The sequence below is a fragment of the Barbatula barbatula genome (assembly GCF_947034865.1).
Source record: "Barbatula barbatula genome assembly, chromosome: 5".
In the NCBI taxonomy this organism is placed as follows: Eukaryota; Metazoa; Chordata; class Actinopteri; order Cypriniformes; family Nemacheilidae; genus Barbatula; species Barbatula barbatula.
In genome coordinates, this window is record NC_136769.1 from 18,129,580 (window position 1) to 18,145,907 (window position 16,328).

Consider the following 16,328-nt stretch of genomic DNA (forward strand, 5'->3'; position numbering starts at 1 on the left):
AATCCAAGTTTGGAAAAGCACAACGTCTTTATTTATATTAAATAGACTTTTGTTTTATTCATCTTCTGTTTGATTTGGAATTGGTTTTAAAATTGCTATTTAGTTTTGTTATTTGACATAAAATATATTTTCATTTAGCAAAGAAAACCTTCATTCATAAATCAAAAACTCTCTTCTAGAAACCCAGATGCCTCATAAATACTTATTCTCTTCTTGACTGAGCAGCTCTATTGAATGAATGGACTGCGCGCGCGTGTATCAGTTGTGTCCGTGTTTCTGATAACGTTCTGTGTGTTCAGCTGCTTCATGAAGAACTGGCTCTCCAGTGGGTAGTGAGCAACAGCAGCGTGAGGGAAGCGTCTCTGCAGCAGGCCTGGTTCTTCTTTCAGCTTATGGTCGGTTAATATCTACAGAAACCATACACATGAATAGATACACGAGTAGTACGTAAAGTGAACTCGAACTGTTATATAAAACAATGCATAAGCCATGATCAAAATGTCTCCTTTTGTGTTCTACCCAAAAACCGAACGGCCGCTCCATTGCTTTTTGTAAGGCACCGTCACATCTAGAGCTGACGTCACTCATTCTTCTGTATGTGATAACAGGTGAAGAGTATGGCCCATCATCTGTTCCTGTCCTCACGTCTGGACATGCCCCGACGGCAGCGCTTTCCAGACCGCTTTGTGGATGACATCGCCGCCCTTGTGTGCGCCATCAGTGCAGACATCGCCAGCAGATATCACAAAGTAAGAGCAGACGCGTCTCATTTTAATGCTGGACGAACATGGATCCTCATGAACACACACTGTAGATAGGCTTTAGGACTTTATGGGGGGGGGGTCTACTGTGTTTTATGACTGTTTACTTCTGTTGTTATTTAAGGGAGAGATGAATCAACAGGATGAATGCTTATCTCTGTCTGACTCTGTGTGTGTTTCAGGATGTCGAGATGGTGGAAAGGTTAAACAGCAGTTTGGCCTTTTTCCTCAATGACTTACTTTCACTCATGGACAGAGGCTTTGTTTTCAACCTCATCCGCTCCTATTATAAACAGGTAAATGGACAAATGTTTACGCCTGTGTTTATGTTTTACTGTAACAGTTGCGCCAGACAAAACCTTGTGCTTTTCAGAACAAGGTGGTATTTATGAAAAGCATTATTTATAATACACAGTAGGGGTGGGAATCACAGGGAAATCTCACGATATGCAACATTTGTCACTTTATTTATCTTTGTGAACTGACGCATTTCACTCCTTAGAGAAATTTTATAAACCAGGTACATATAACATACACTTGAAAACATCTCACATCACAAGCACATTAACGTTCATTCTCATGTATGCATGGAGCATCTATTATTTTACGAGCACTATCTGCCATCCTAAACTCTTTCTCTGATTGTTTAACGTTTGTTCACGTTCCCTCATTCGTGTTTTAAGCGCCACCCAGTGGAGCAATGAAAAAATGTAAATATTTTAACGCATCTTGTTTGGTGCTATCATATCGATTCTTGTATCGCACGGAGGAGGCCGGCGATACATCGCCATATCGATATATTGTCCCACCCCTAATACCCCTCATTTTGTGAGGCGAAAAAGAGAGATGATTTCTGAAATGAGATCCTTCCAAAACATTCAACACCGGACATGAAATGTGATATTTTCTGATGACTGTGTGTTGGGTCTTCAGATTAATAATAAACTGCACACAGCGCAGAACCAGAGCACTTTAACAGCTCTAAGGATGGACTTCATACGGATCGTCTGCAGTCATGAACACTACGTCACCCTCAATCTGCCCTGTGCCACACTCAGTCCTCCTGCTTCTCCTTCACCCTCCACATCCTCCACCACATCTCAGGTACACACACACACCATTTTATTTACTTCTGTAACATTGGCATTGTTTATGTACTTTATAAGTTCATTACTGTAAAAGAAAACGCAATAGCATTGTGCCATACATGTTACTGATACTTATTTATTTGGCCTTTCTTGACAGCTAGAAGAGCATGTTCTCTTAAGAAAAAGCACACTTTGTAAATGTTTATAGGAACTGACCGCATTCACAAAATCCTCAGAAATAAAGTGTTAGTGGTTTAGTGTTTCCTGATGTGTTTGCAGTGTAGTGAAGTGTTTCCCACAGTCATGATAGATGTGATTTATGTGCTGTCTGGCATCCAGATAAACGCATTAAATAAAGGCAACACACAGCTTTCGGAGTAAAGCATTTTCACTTGGTGCTGAAGTGGATTTTCTGTCTCTTGTAGAGTTCGGCTTTCTCGAGTCACGTTCAGGATCAGAGTCTGGTCAGCATGTTCGAGTTGTCTGTGCCCTTCCGCCAGCAGCACTTTCTCTCTGGTCTTCTGCTGTCTGAACTGTCTCTCATCCTCGAGCCGGACGGAGAGGGGTGAGACACACACATATAGCACATTTACTGAGATGCAGATATTTTTAACAGTCACTTAAAATGGCTAACACAGAAATCAACAAATTGTAGAACATTTGTAAAATGCTAGAAATATTTGCATTTGGCACACAGTGAATCCAAACATACATGTATCTTATCAGTATATGGGTAGTTGTTCAATATACTGCACATTTGTACTATGGTGCGACAACTGTTAAGATATAATAATTTTATAATATAAAATAGCATTTATGAAACAGATTTATCTTTATCTTCAAAATCTTTGCTGTCACACCATGAGACACATTTACGATTTTTTTTGTCAGCTACCCATATGTGTTTCTTGGGAATGAAAAGCACAACATTTGGGCTGCTAACACAATCACAATAACTAAAAAGAGATAATCTGTAAAAGAAAGCTTCCAGACAAGCTTTCAAGTCTTGATAGAAAATGAAAACTGAGTGAACTTTGTAAAGCTGGCAAAGAACGATATATTTTATACTGAACAGGAGAAAAATAAAGTGTGATATGATCACACTTCCAGTTTCTATAATTATTATTAAAAGCAGAGTTTATGGGCAATACAGATATGCAATCCCACATGGCATCTGCTCCCACAGAAGGCTGTCTTCTGTTTCTTTGAGCAAGATATTTTTTTGCGTATTCAATTTATAATTGAATTTATATTTTTTCTATTAAAGATTGACTACTACATTCAGGCAATTGGCAGACACTTTTATTTGAAGCAATGTGCAGTTTTTCTGTTTGTGTTTCTTGGCAATTCAACCCATTACGGTACCTTTATGCTACCATTGCAACACAGGACTACTCTCAGATTTGTTCAACATATTTTTCAATTTTTAGATAAATTCCACAGATCCCTCCCCCAAAACAATAAATGATTAACAGGCACAAAACAGTTACATGACTGCCAACATATCATACCATCTTATATGAGACCTATTTATGATTCTTCATAACCACCTTAAATAACCAGCACCAACACCTCAGATCACACGGCTAACACATATCTATATTTCTCTTCTCTCGCAGTTTGTTCTTCCTACACAAGAAAGCCATTAGCGCGCTGCATTCATTGCTATGCAGTCACGACGCGGACCCCCGCTACGCAGACCCTCAGGTCCGCTCTCACATCGCCCAGCTCTACCTGCCACTCATCCCCATCGTCATGGAGACGCTGCCCCAGCTTCACGACTTCACAGGTCGGTTAGTCTCTTAAAGTCGAGCGCTCACAATTGAGCAGCCTGCTTATCTCTTGCGTTATTTCTATGAACTCTTTGTTTGTGAGTTGAATAGTGTTTTAAAGGTCAGAGCTCCAGAGAGCCATTCATAAAGAGTAAGATGTGTATCTTTTGGCTTTGTGTCACAGACACGTCCGCTCAGCGCGTACGTCACGCCTCTGCGTTTGGCGACGATAACGACCCAGACAACGGCACCATCAGCCAGTCTGTTGCTATGGCGATAGCTGGCTCGCCACTCCCCCATTCTAAAGTCAACCCTTTCGCTTTACCTACAGTGGTGAGTACCTGCTGATAGATGAATTGTTTTATAAAAATGTAATGTCGGTTTTCATTTTACAAGGCTGTAGTTATCATGCAGGCTGTGCAGGTTCATTGGTCTGCAACATATACATACAGTTATATTTCGAGAGTGATTTATTGGCAAGATAAAAGAAAAAGGAAAGAAATACTGTTTAATTTAAGAAAAATGCCAAAAATACTGACAGCATGACAAAACGCAAGATTATCACATAGAAATTGTTCTTGTACTTTCTCTAATATATGATTGATTAAAATGACTTTATTTATGTATTTTATGTCTAAAAAACATATTTTCTGTTATTTTAAACTGTTTCTCCAGTTTTCATTTTCTGCAGATAAATCCAAATTTTGATTAAAAACATTGTTTCTATTTGCAAGGAATATTGTCTAGTGGTTCACAGAATGAAACAAAAATGACCGTTTTACCTAAACACATAAAATAGTAAATTCAGAAAAAAAACTAAAATTTATTTTAAACGGATGTAGATATGTATAGAAATATTGATAGAAATGCATATATTTTTAACACCACCGCTAGAGGAGACATTTTCACACTTTATAGTGAACAGTTTATAGATCAGCGCATTTTGTAGTTTGTAGTCTTTTAAGAATGGACTAAAAACCCATCTCTTCCCTCAACATCTGACCCATTAGTAAAGTCTTCAACTTCTTTTCTACTTTCCTAGCCCCCCAAAAAAGATATTCTTAGACCAGTTTGGTCTGAGACCAGTTTTACTGCACCTATGCATTGTTGCTCTTTTGTTGCACATATTGCTTCTATTATTTTCTCCTACTTTGTATAAAAGCGTCTGCTTAATGACTTAAAGTAAATTGTGACTGTTGCAATACCACGGTTCACGCACTTTTTACATTTTCCCCCACTAGGGGGCATCTGTCCATATGCTTCTGCTAGCCATTAGTGAATATTAATGGCTTATGCATGGCAGAGGAAATGAGAGTCATGTGGGTTTGACTGTTTATTGCACACACGGGTGTGTAAGGACATCCGCTGTATATGACTGCCCTAAACAGACAGACAATCGAAATGTCCATCAGCCCATTGCTTTGTTGTGCGTGTATGGGGTGTAAAGCCATGTTTGTTTGTCTCTTCTCAGGCAGCTCGCCCGTGCAGTGGCCTCTCTGCGGAGAGCAGCAGGACTCTGCTGGTGTGTTTCCTGTGGGTGTGGAAGAACGCAGACGCGGGCCTGATGGAGCGCTGGGTGTCGGACCTGTCGGTCCCTCAGATCAACCGTTTGCTTGATCTGCTGCACCTCTGTCTCTCCTGTTTCGAATACAAGGTACATCTGTATGCAACAGCGGGATGGCAGTCTTGTTTTCCTTTACACTGTCATTAATTTTATTCTTTTTGTTGGTTCTGTTCCCAGGGAAAGAAAGCACTGGAGAGGATCAACAGTCTGACCTTTAAGAAATCTCAGGACATGAAGGCCCGTCTGGAGGAGGCCATATTGGGCACCATCGGAGCAAGACAGGAGATGGTCCGTCGCTGCAGAGGTACAACAGATGCGCTGTGTACATGCGTGTGTGTGTGTGTGTGTGTGTGTGTACATGCGTGTGTGTGTGTACCAGCGCTGGATTTCATTCCTCTGTGCTTTTGTGATCCTCAGAGCGCAGTCCTTATGGAGGTCAGGAGAACGTCCGCTGGAGGAAGAACGTCACCCACTGGAGACAGAATGCAGACAGAGTGGACAAGTACGTCTTTCCATTGCTCTTCACGTTAACTAGACCTCTGTTATACTGCTTTTCTAGATTGTCCTTCAACTTAATAAAGCACATAATGATAGGGTACACATCAGACTGTGTGTGTCGGGTGGGCACTATGAATAGCTTACTGTAAACCCGTGTCTGTGCAGAAGCAAGGCAGAGGTGGACCAGGAGTCTGTAGTGGATGGAAACTTGGCGACAGAAGCTGCTCTAATAGCCCTGGACACTCTGGAGATCATAGTAAAAGTAAATGAGGCTTTGTCTCTCTCTCTCTCGCTCGCTCGCTCTGTTCTCCTCTATCTCTTTCACATTTGCCCATGTTAATATATTTTATTTAAGGATATTTCCTATACATAATTTGTTTGGTTTTATGTAAGCCATTATGTAATGTTGTTTTGTGTGCGTTTGTTAGACGGTGGTGATGTCAGAGCTGAAGGAGAGCGTGTTGGGTGGAGTGTTGAGAGTGCTGCTTCACAGTATGGCAGGAAACCAGAGCGCCCTCTTCCTGCAGCACTGCTTCAGCACACAAAGAGCTTTGGTTTATAAGGTGTGTGTGTCTTCTGAACTATCATTAGTGGTCTTCACTTAGTAAAACACTTACTATTGCACAAACTCAGTCACAATCTTGCGGTCTGTTGAGCAGAGGTGTGTGTAATTTGGTGAATTAAGTCAATTTAGTCACTGTGTAAAATTCAGTTTTATTCAGCAATTTAGTTTACGTCTTATTTGGAATCATTATATTATTATATAGTATTTTGTATGTGTCAGCAATATGTCGACATTATCCAACCGTTTTTTAGATATTGCATTAGCTATTAAAAAAACCTAGAAACCACGCAAAACCATTGTTACATTGTAAGAACGTACAAGCATTGTAGCAGCAAGTTTCACACGGGAAATGTTACTGACCTGCCAAGCCACCGCCAGCAAAGTCAGTCAACACACATTAACTCTGTCTTGGCTCAAAGTGACACATCGAAAAAATGCTCAAAAACTTACGGCCATAAAGTCTTTGTCATCATTTGTTTTTCAAGGATTTTCATTTCTTCTTAGTGCTGTTCAACGATTAATTGCGATTAATCGCATCCAGAATACAATTTTGTGTTTACATAATATATGTCCGTTGCATATTGTGTATTTCTAAACACATAGACAGACATGTTTAATGAATACATTTTCATATCTTTTTTAATTGTTTATGATATGAATATATACATGCAAATATTGTCTAAATGTATACATGTATGTGTACGTGTGTGTGTTTATATTGTAAATACAAAATAAATATGCACTGTACACAGACATATTCAGCTGCGGAAAAGAATTAAGAGATTTTCTGATTTTAAAATGTATTATTAATAGTTATGTATATGGCTTAAAATTTTTATTTTTGTTTAATTTTATGAAATACTAACAATATTTCTCCCAAATTTCAAATAAATATTATTTCTAATTGCATTTATTTGCAGAAAATGTAAACTGGAGAAACAGGTGAAAATAACAGGAAAGATGCTTTGTATTTTTTTAGACCTCAAATATTGCAAAGAAAACGTTTATATTCTAAACTAAAAAGGTTTCTATTCACTTCAGCCATGCAACATTAATATTTGTACACTTATTAAGGAAAAGGTCAAACGTTTATTTTTTTAGGTGATAACCTGGATTTTTATAAAAAGTTAACATGTGTCTTCTCATGCCGTCAGTCTTTTACATTTGCTTGTAAGATGAGTTTTTCACTCCTTGACAGGTTTGATTTTGTTGAAATTCAACAAACAATAGACAGGAAGGGTCTCTTTATTTTTTTTTCCACGGCTGTATTATTAAACACAAACGTCATCGTTGAAAAGCGCTAATTCAAGTTTAATTTCTTTAAAGATGTTTATGTTAGGTCATTTTTGTATATGATCGATTTCTGTACCATATTGGCAAAAATCTTAGCCTTGTGTATGTGTGTTTGTAGTTTCCAGAGATGTTATTTGAGGAAGACACAGAGCTGTGTGCTGATCTCTGTCTGCGGTTACTGCGTCACTGCAGCAGTAGCGTGAGTTCTGTACGCAGCCACGCCAGCGCCTCCCTTTACCTGCTCATGAGACAGAACTTTGAGATCGGCAACGTAAGGCACAATATCTTTAACCTGCTACCGGTGTTTATATGCCTGTTTAGAGATCAAGCAGATGTTTTCTGGTATCCTGAGTTTGTTGTTTTTTCCTCTGTTTGTGTAGAATTTTGCTCGTGTGAAGATGCAGGTCACCATGTCTCTGTCTTCACTCGTGGGAACCTCCCAGACCTTTAATGAAGAGCACCTGCGTCGCTCTTTAAAGACCATTCTCACGTACGCTGAGGATGACCTGGATCTCAGAGATTCACCCTTTCCTGAGCAGGTACCACACATTAGAAGTCACTTTTGTACAGTTTGGAGGTTAACAGTTTCACGTGTGACCAAAAATGATCGACAAGCAGTGAAGTTATGTCTAGCGTCTCCTTTGCTCTGTCATCTCTTCAGGTGCAGGATCTGGTCTTTAACCTTCACATGATTCTCACAGATACTGTGAAGATGAAGGAACACCAGCAGGACCCAGAGATGCTCATAGACCTCATGTACAGGTGCAGATTCGCCCTTCGTTGAGACCACAAAACCAGAATCCGTTTCGTGTGTACAAACCTTTCTTCTCTTCATTCAGGATTGCTAAGGGTTATCAGAACTCTCCAGATCTGAGACTCACCTGGCTGCAGAACATGGCAGGGAAGCACTCAGAAAGAGGGAATCATGCGGAGGCAGCGCACTGCCTGGTTCATAGCGCCGCCCTGGTGGCCGAGTACCTCAACATGCTTGAAGATTGTCGCTACCTCCCAATCGGCTGTGTGACGTTTCAGGTAAATTCCATGTGTGTGTTGGTTTTAAGTGTGTATTGGACCAGTGTATATAATCTATTACATTAAAAAAAGTGATTTATTTAAAAATAGCATTAAAACACGCAAGTGAACCTAACAGCATTTATGACTTTATTAAAAATATTATGGCCCCTACATTCTTGTATAACTATAGTTGTTGTGAGGTAAAATATTTTCTTGCGAAAGTATTCGGCCCCCTTGAACTTTTCGACCTTCTGCCACATTTCAGGCTTCAAACATAAAGATATAAAACTGTAATTTTTGTGAAGAATCAACAACAAGTGGGTCACAATTATGAAGTGGAACGAAATTCATTGGATATTTCAAACTTTTTTAACAAATAAAAAACTGAAAAATTGGGCGTGCAAAATTATTCAGCCCCTTTACTTTCAGTGCAGCAAACTCTCTCCAGAAGTTCAGTGAGGATCTCTGAATGATCCAATGTTGACCTCAATGACTAATGATGATAAATAGAATCCACCTGTGTGTAATCAAGTCTCCGTATAAATGCACCTGCTCTGTGATAGTCTCAGCGGTCCATTTAAAGCGCAGAGAGCCTCATGAAGAATAAGGAACACACCACGCAGGTCCGAGATACTGTTGTGGAGAACTTTAAAGCCGGATTTGGATACAAAAAGATTTCCCAAGCATTAAACATCCAAAGGAGCACTGTGCAAGCGATAATATTGAAATGGAAGGAATATCAGACCACTGCAAATCTACGAAGACCCGGCCGTCCCTCTAAACTTTCAGCTCATACAAGGAGAAGACTGATCCATGATCACTCTGGATGAACTGCAGAGATCTACAGCTGAGGTGGGAGACTCTGTCCATAGGACAACAATCAGTCGTATACTGCACAAATCTGGCCTTTATGAAAGAGTGGCAAGAAGAAAGCCATTTCTTAAAGATATCCATAAAAAGTGTCGTTTAAAGTTTGCCACAAGCCACCTAGGAGACACACCAAACATGTGGAAGAAGGTGCTCTGGTCAGATGAAACGTTTTGGCAACAATGCAAAACGTTATGTTTGGCGTAAAAGCAACACAGCTCATCACCCTAAACACACCATCCCCAATGTCAAACATTGTGGTGGCAGCATCATGGTTTGGGCCTGCTTTTCTTCAGCAGGGACAGGGAAGATGGTTTAAATTGATGAGAAGATGGATGGAGCCAAATACAGGACCATTCTGGAAGAAAACCTGATGGAGTCTGCAAAAGACCTGAGACTGGGACTGAGATTTATCTTCCAACAAGACAATGATCCAAAACATAAAGCAAAATCTACAATGGAATGGTTCACTAATAAACATATTCAGGTGTTAGAATGGCCAAGTAAAAGTCCAGACCTGAATCCAATCGAGAATCTGTGGAAAGAACTGAAAACTGCTGTTCACAAACGCTCTCCATCCATCCAACCTCACTGAGCTCGTGCTGTTTTGCAAGGAGGAATGGGCAAAAATTTCAGTCTCTCGATGTGCAAAACTTATAGAGACATACCCCAAGCAACTTACAGCTGTAATCGCAGCAAAAGTTGCGCTACAAAGTATTAATTTAAGGGGGCTGAATAATTTTGCACGCCCAATTTTTCAGTTTTTATTTGTTAAAAAGGTTTGAAATATCCAAAAAAAATTCGTTCCATTTCATGATTGTGTCCCACTTGTTGTTGATTCTTCACAAAAAAATACAGTTTTATATCTTTATGTTTGAAGCCTGATATGTGGTAAAAGGTCAAAAAGTTCAAGGGGGCCGAATACTTTCGCAAGGCACTGTATGTTAAGTATTTTAACCAAATATTAAACACATTTTATAATAATAATAATAATATTTATATATGAAGACTTTTATGAAGTTTCTTTTTGTCCATTCATCAATGTCAATCAAACTGCAGTTTGTTTGTTTTGATTTAAGCCATAATAACTCTAGAATAAAAATACAGCTAACAAGCATAATAAAACATGATAACATAATGAAAAACATGATTTTTGAAAATATTTTAAAACAGATTATCTTATTTTGGAACCAAACTCTTCATATATATATATATATAAATAATAAAATGTTATACATACATTTTTTAAATGTTGTAACACAAAAATTAAAAATTATAAAAATGTAATTTTGTATTTCATGAAAGCATAAAATCGAAAATGTATATTTGTTGCTCTGAGCACCTTTTGCACTCAAATACCATTTTACAGAGTATCTCATCGAATGTGCTGGAGGAGTCAGCGGTGTCTGATGATATCCTATCCCCAGAGGAGGAGGGCATCTGCACAGGGAAATACTTCAGTGAGTCTGGACTCGTAGGGCTTCTGGAACAAGCAGCTGCCTCTTTCAACATGGTGAGAGCTTCAGTTTCCCCCTGGGTCACATTTTCTACCCCACAGTCTGTAATAACTGTACTGGTATCCCAGCAAAAGGGATACAGATTCACGTCCACGACAGCGGTACATATAGCATTTATAGTATTAAATCTTAGATCACTCTGTCTCTCCATCAGGCTGCCATGTACGAGGCCATAAATGAGGTCTATAAGATCCTCTGTCCCATTCACGAAGCCAACCGAGACTTTAAGAAGCTCGCCTCAGTCCACGGCAAACTACAGGACGCCTTCAACAAAGTATACAATCAGGTTTGTCGAAAACAAGAAGCCCTTTAGAACTTTCAACGTGTGAGATGTTTGATTGATGTCTTTTGTTTATTTTGTCGGTGATGACGTGTTCCCTGCTGTGTCCACGCATAGAGTTCAGGATGGGAGGTAGGCATAATTGATCTCAATGTGCTTCTGGATTTATCAGTACCATGTGTTGCACAGTTTGTGTAAGCAGATGATTTCTGTCCTCCACTAAAATCTGTCTCTGGTTTTTACAATGTTTCCATATTGGTCTCCCCCTCTTGGCTCCGTGTGGCCTGGCCTGTGCTGTCTGGATGTTTTTTCTGGTGAGTGCATTGAGATGAACTTTGGTAACCCAAGCTGTTTCATCCCACTTATGTAAGGCCATTTCACAAGAATGGCAGAAGTCAGTGTTGCCCCAGGGCACATGTGTACAGATTCACATACACAAACCAATCCTACACACCATCAGTGCCGTTCCCTTGGGCATAATATGTCTGAAACAGAGTAAAGTGATGTTAGTTCGGCTTTCATGTGTCAGGAATCAGGACCTCTGCTGACTTTTTACGTGTCCTCAATGTTCAGGTCATAGAGGATGTTTGGCACCTACTTCCGCGTGGGCTTCTACGGATGCCGCTTTGGAGATCTGGACGAGCAGGAGTTTGTTTATAAAGAGCCTTCGATCACCAAACTGTCCGAAATCTCACACAGGCTGGAGGTATGTCTGCAGTTCTGGGTGATAATGACAGTAAATATGAAGAATAGTTTCTGTGGACACATTGTTAGGTCTTCATCACCCAGGTCAAAGTTCATTCTTAGGCTTGACATGTCTCATATGATCATTTGTCGCATGCTTTTGTTTCTGTTTTAGGAGTTTTACTGTGAGCGATTCGCTGACGATGTGGTGGCGATCATCAAGGACTCTAGTCCTGTTGACAAGAACAAGCTAGACCCCAATAAGGTAAGATTGGAGAACTTACAAAGCTTTTTTAATAAAGCAAGGATTTTTTTACACTGAATTCAGATTATTTTGAGCTATGAATTACACAAATTGAGTTTTTCTACACATGTGGCATTCGTTTTTCAGGCATACCTTCAGATCACATACGTGGAGCCCTTCTTTGACACCTATGAGCTGAAGGAGCGCATCACGTATTTTGACAAAAACTATAACCTGCGCACCTTCATGTACTGCACGCCGTTCACGCTGGACGGTCGGGCACATGGCGACCTACACGAGCAGTACAAACGCAAGACCATACTGACCACCTCTCACGCTTTCCCCTACATCAAAACCCGCATCAACGTCATACACAAAGAGGAGGTATGTGGATGTTTGTTTTAGAGACGCATACATCAACAACAAATGCAGATTTTCTAACCGTTTTATACGTGCTGCAGATCATTCTGATGCCCATGGAGGTGGCGATTGAGGACATGCAGAAGAAAACACAGGAACTGGCCTTTGCCACCCATCAGGACCCCGCTGACCCAAAGATGCTCCAGATGGTGCTTCAGGGTAGCGTAGGCACCACTGTTAATCAGGTAATCTTTAGAGAAAGAAAACTTTTTTTTTGTGGTCTGGATGTGGATGTCAACCTGTGGATTATTATTGTCCTCTAGGGTCCGCTGGAGGTGGCTCAGGTCTTCCTGTCTGAAATTCCAGAGGACCCCAAACTCTTCCGGCATCACAATAAATTGCGTCTCTGCTTCAAAGACTTTACCAAAAGGTTTTTTTTACACACGTTCTTGCACAAGAGCATGCCCACATTATGCCCACATATCTAAGGGGAAGACTAGGTCCAGGGGCTTCTCAAATCCATACTGACATGGTATTATTCTCAACATGCTGGTCTTGAAGGTCCTTTGTAAATTTTTTGGAGGATCTATTTACAGAAATGCAATGTTATATACATAACTATGTCTTCAGAAGTGTATAAAGACCTTACGTGATAAAGTGTTATGTTTTTATTACCTTTCTATCTACGGTAAATACACTGCGGGTCTCCTTACATGGAGATCACCATGTTGTTTCTACAGTAGCCCTAAATGGACAAACTGCTCTACAGAGCGCGTTTCGTAAATACGTTATCTTCTGTGGCAGAGAAAGCGAAAACACGATGACCTCTTAGCCCCGCGTCTTAGTGCCTTGGCAGGTGAGCGGTGGAGTGAGCCTTTGGTTGTAGTTCACAACCCTGCCACTAAATTTAATACACTGGACCTTTAAAGTCCGGATAAAGTGACATTGAAATTTGTGTTCTGAGGATGTCACACAACAGAAAAGTGTGTTACAGTATTAACCACCCAGCCCAAATTGAATGGAGATAAAAACATCCAAATACATAAAATAAGTTATAATAATACAGGTTAAATATACTGTTATTTAAAGTTCTTCTGAGTTTTACCAGCTAACACCAATTTTGTGTATACAGGTGTGAGGATGCTCTTAGGAAGAACAAGTCTTTGATCGGTCCAGATCAGAAGGAATACCACAGAGAGATGGAGCGAAACTACACTAAGTTGAAAGAAGCTCTGTTTCCTCTTATCAACCGCAAGATCCCTCAACTTTACAGACCCCTTCCTCTGCCAACCCCACCGACACAGAGGTAACGCCACACGCCCCAAAAAAGACGGGCCTCACCACAAGATAATCGGGCCAATTTCTCCCCTCCCGACAAGGTGAAGTCCCAATGATCTTAAACGGCTCTACAGATTATTTTATCCGATTTTCCTGTGGAAAACAGCAAAAATAGGTCCAGTGGAGCCAGTCGACTCTTTTGGGTGATAATGTCCGTATTCAAAACAGTATAAATATTATTTTTTAATCACATACATACAACAATATTTGAAAATTGCAATAAAATTGAATGTAGTGCTGTGCCACCTTAAATGCTTTAGATGATGTTGCTTGAGCAATTTCTCAACGATACATAATATTTTTCGCATAAATGGTCATAGCTACGCATTTGTTTATATTGAACACATACTTACATACAGTGACATTTTAATCAAACTGAAATCTCAATAGAATTTGCGTGATTTCCTGTGTCAGAAAATCTTTTCGTGTGTGGTGTGCGTTCTTCGTCACATCACGGCGCACCACACATTTAAGGGACAAAACAATTAGATATAGGATGCTTTATCCTCGTGTTTGTGGTCTCTCACAGTTTGAAACTCTTATAAGACTTTTTAAACCTTTTGGTGAGGCCCTGGCATTACTTGAAACCGTTTCCCATCAGATTAATACAAAAATCGATTAGGTTGCATAGAAGCCAGACTGGAACCGGAACTTTGACTTGATGTCAATCCATTGCTTGTCTGTTTGTGGCCAAAACAAAATGCCAACGTATATATTTACACCTGATAAAGTCATAAAAAATAAATTTCTAAGCCACGACTGTGGGTGGATTTATCAGTTCTTGTTCTTCCTTGCAGGAACTCTCTTAGCCGATCCAGTTTTCGGCGGGTGGAGTGCTGATGTGTGGCGGAGCTGAGCGCGGGTGGACGTGAAGCCAGACGTGATCTCTCGCTCCACCATGTCACCCCCCCAACCACACACTAACAAACTGCACATTCCTCTCATGCACAAGCCCTCCTGAGCCAGTCTCTCCAGCTCTCTCTCCTCCTGGTCAGTTAAAAGAGCTGGAGTGTGTTTATTCTGAGTGGTTATCTGCTGTAAACACAGTCATTATGAGCTTCATGGGCAAAGCAGCTTAGTCATTAGTAGGAAAGATGGTTCTTACTTGACATCGGAGGTAATTTTAGGTTCTGGCCATTCAGATTCTCCTCTGTACTTCCTCTTGTTTGTTTGTGTTGTCTTTCTCGATCTCGTGTGTATGTGTGAGTGCAAGAGGGGAAACAGCAACGGTTCGTCCAGGCGTTTGTGTGAATGTGTTGTCACAGAAATCCTTGTAATGCTGCCTGATTTATTATGCACTCGGTGGATTAAACCGTTGTCCTTTTGAAGGCTGAAAACTGACATGCAAAGCCCACAGACTGAGTCGGTTTGAGATGACACATTTAATCCACTCATCTCTCACAAGATAGCATCCTTCTTTGTGCTGACTGTTTTTCAAACTAATTCTACTGTTGGCTCAAGTACTGTGAGGTTAAGCAAAAAGCCGGATTTGTTTCACGACTGCAGAGACCCCTGAATCATTCTTTTAGACTTTATGTACCGGAGAAAGCATAAGGCATTAATATAGTCATTAACTGTGGAAAAGTTTCCAAAGCGCACTAACAGAAGAGCACACTAACTTTCTGCACTGACTGCTATGAATTTTTCCTGCCACTGCGGCACAGAATCATACTTTCAGACAAAAATATGTTTTAGCGTTAAATGTACAGAAATGTTGTGTATACAATTTACCGTTATGCACAAGTATTGAATCTGGAAGAAGAAAAATTGTCTGAGCATTCTGTGAAAAGGAACAAGATTTGGTTTTTGAATGTATCTACTGTCTTAAAATAGCAATACTTGTATTTACCTGTCTACTGTAGATGGACTGCTGTGTTAATCTTTCTTGCACTATTTTAATGTTTTTTTTCGTGAACTCTACGGCCTATCTTGGCACTATACTGTGCAAAATACTGTATTTTTAATAACCAAATTGTTTTTATTTATTCATGTATGTTTTGTCTCTTTTCTATATTTACTTTTTGTATTAAAAGAAATTCTTCCTAAACTTGTGTTTTCGATAGCAGCCGAGTTGTTTTGTAAATGTTACATTTAAATGAAACATTAAAAATATGGCATACGATTTTATTTCCCTGTAGTTAATGCATTAGCTAACTTTAACAACGAGCAATACTTTACAGCATTTATACATTTCACTTCATGTTCGTTTCAGCAAAAGTTGCAATTGTTGACAGTAACCTTTGAATTTACATCAGCAACTGTATTAGCGTGAATTACATAAACAAAGATCGATAAAGGCTGCAATACTATATTGCTCATTCTTAGTTAATGCAGTTACTAATGTCACCAAATACTAATCTTATCGAAAAACGTCACCAATATTTTCAGTATGTTCAGTAGTCATCGATTATCAAAGTATGACTGCTTTTAAATGATGGACACTTCTGATCTTTATCTGAATCATGTGTCTGATATTACAGTTA

At 39.7% G+C, this 16,328-nt stretch overlaps 1 protein-coding gene across 2 annotated transcripts in view; it reads left to right on the forward strand.

Moving 5' to 3' along the window:
- Positions 1-15,990, forward strand: part of dock6 (dedicator of cytokinesis 6) — a 37,144-nt gene extending 21,154 nt beyond the window's left edge. The window contains exons 25-50 of one of the 2 annotated variants that reach the window (XM_079457322.1): positions 300-395; positions 609-749; positions 944-1,057; positions 1,695-1,865; positions 2,275-2,414; positions 3,469-3,638; positions 3,806-3,954; positions 5,093-5,275; positions 5,363-5,489; positions 5,603-5,687; positions 5,849-5,945; positions 6,112-6,246; positions 7,660-7,812; positions 7,922-8,080; positions 8,203-8,303; positions 8,381-8,573; positions 10,792-10,935; positions 11,094-11,225; positions 11,337-11,351; positions 11,800-11,925; positions 12,079-12,168; positions 12,295-12,531; positions 12,609-12,752; positions 12,831-12,937; positions 13,640-13,813; positions 14,643-15,970. In XM_079457322.1, the coding sequence (XP_079313448.1) occupies positions 300-395; positions 609-749; positions 944-1,057; positions 1,695-1,865; positions 2,275-2,414; positions 3,469-3,638; positions 3,806-3,954; positions 5,093-5,275; positions 5,363-5,489; positions 5,603-5,687; positions 5,849-5,945; positions 6,112-6,246; positions 7,660-7,812; positions 7,922-8,080; positions 8,203-8,303; positions 8,381-8,573; positions 10,792-10,935; positions 11,094-11,225; positions 11,337-11,351; positions 11,800-11,925; positions 12,079-12,168; positions 12,295-12,531; positions 12,609-12,752; positions 12,831-12,937; positions 13,640-13,813; positions 14,643-14,685 (3,426 nt within the window). In that variant the 3' untranslated portion in view covers positions 14,686-15,970. Of the gene's footprint in view, positions 1-299; positions 396-608; positions 750-943; positions 1,058-1,694; positions 1,866-2,274; positions 2,415-3,468; positions 3,639-3,805; positions 3,955-5,092; positions 5,276-5,362; positions 5,490-5,602; positions 5,688-5,848; positions 5,946-6,111; positions 6,247-7,659; positions 7,813-7,921; positions 8,081-8,202; positions 8,304-8,380; positions 8,574-10,791; positions 10,936-11,093; positions 11,230-11,336; positions 11,352-11,792; positions 11,926-12,078; positions 12,169-12,294; positions 12,532-12,608; positions 12,753-12,830; positions 12,938-13,639; positions 13,814-14,642 lie in introns of both variants that reach the window. The other variant, XR_013786714.1, reaches the window with a different exon arrangement.
- The last annotated feature ends 338 nt before the right edge of the window (positions 15,991-16,328 follow it).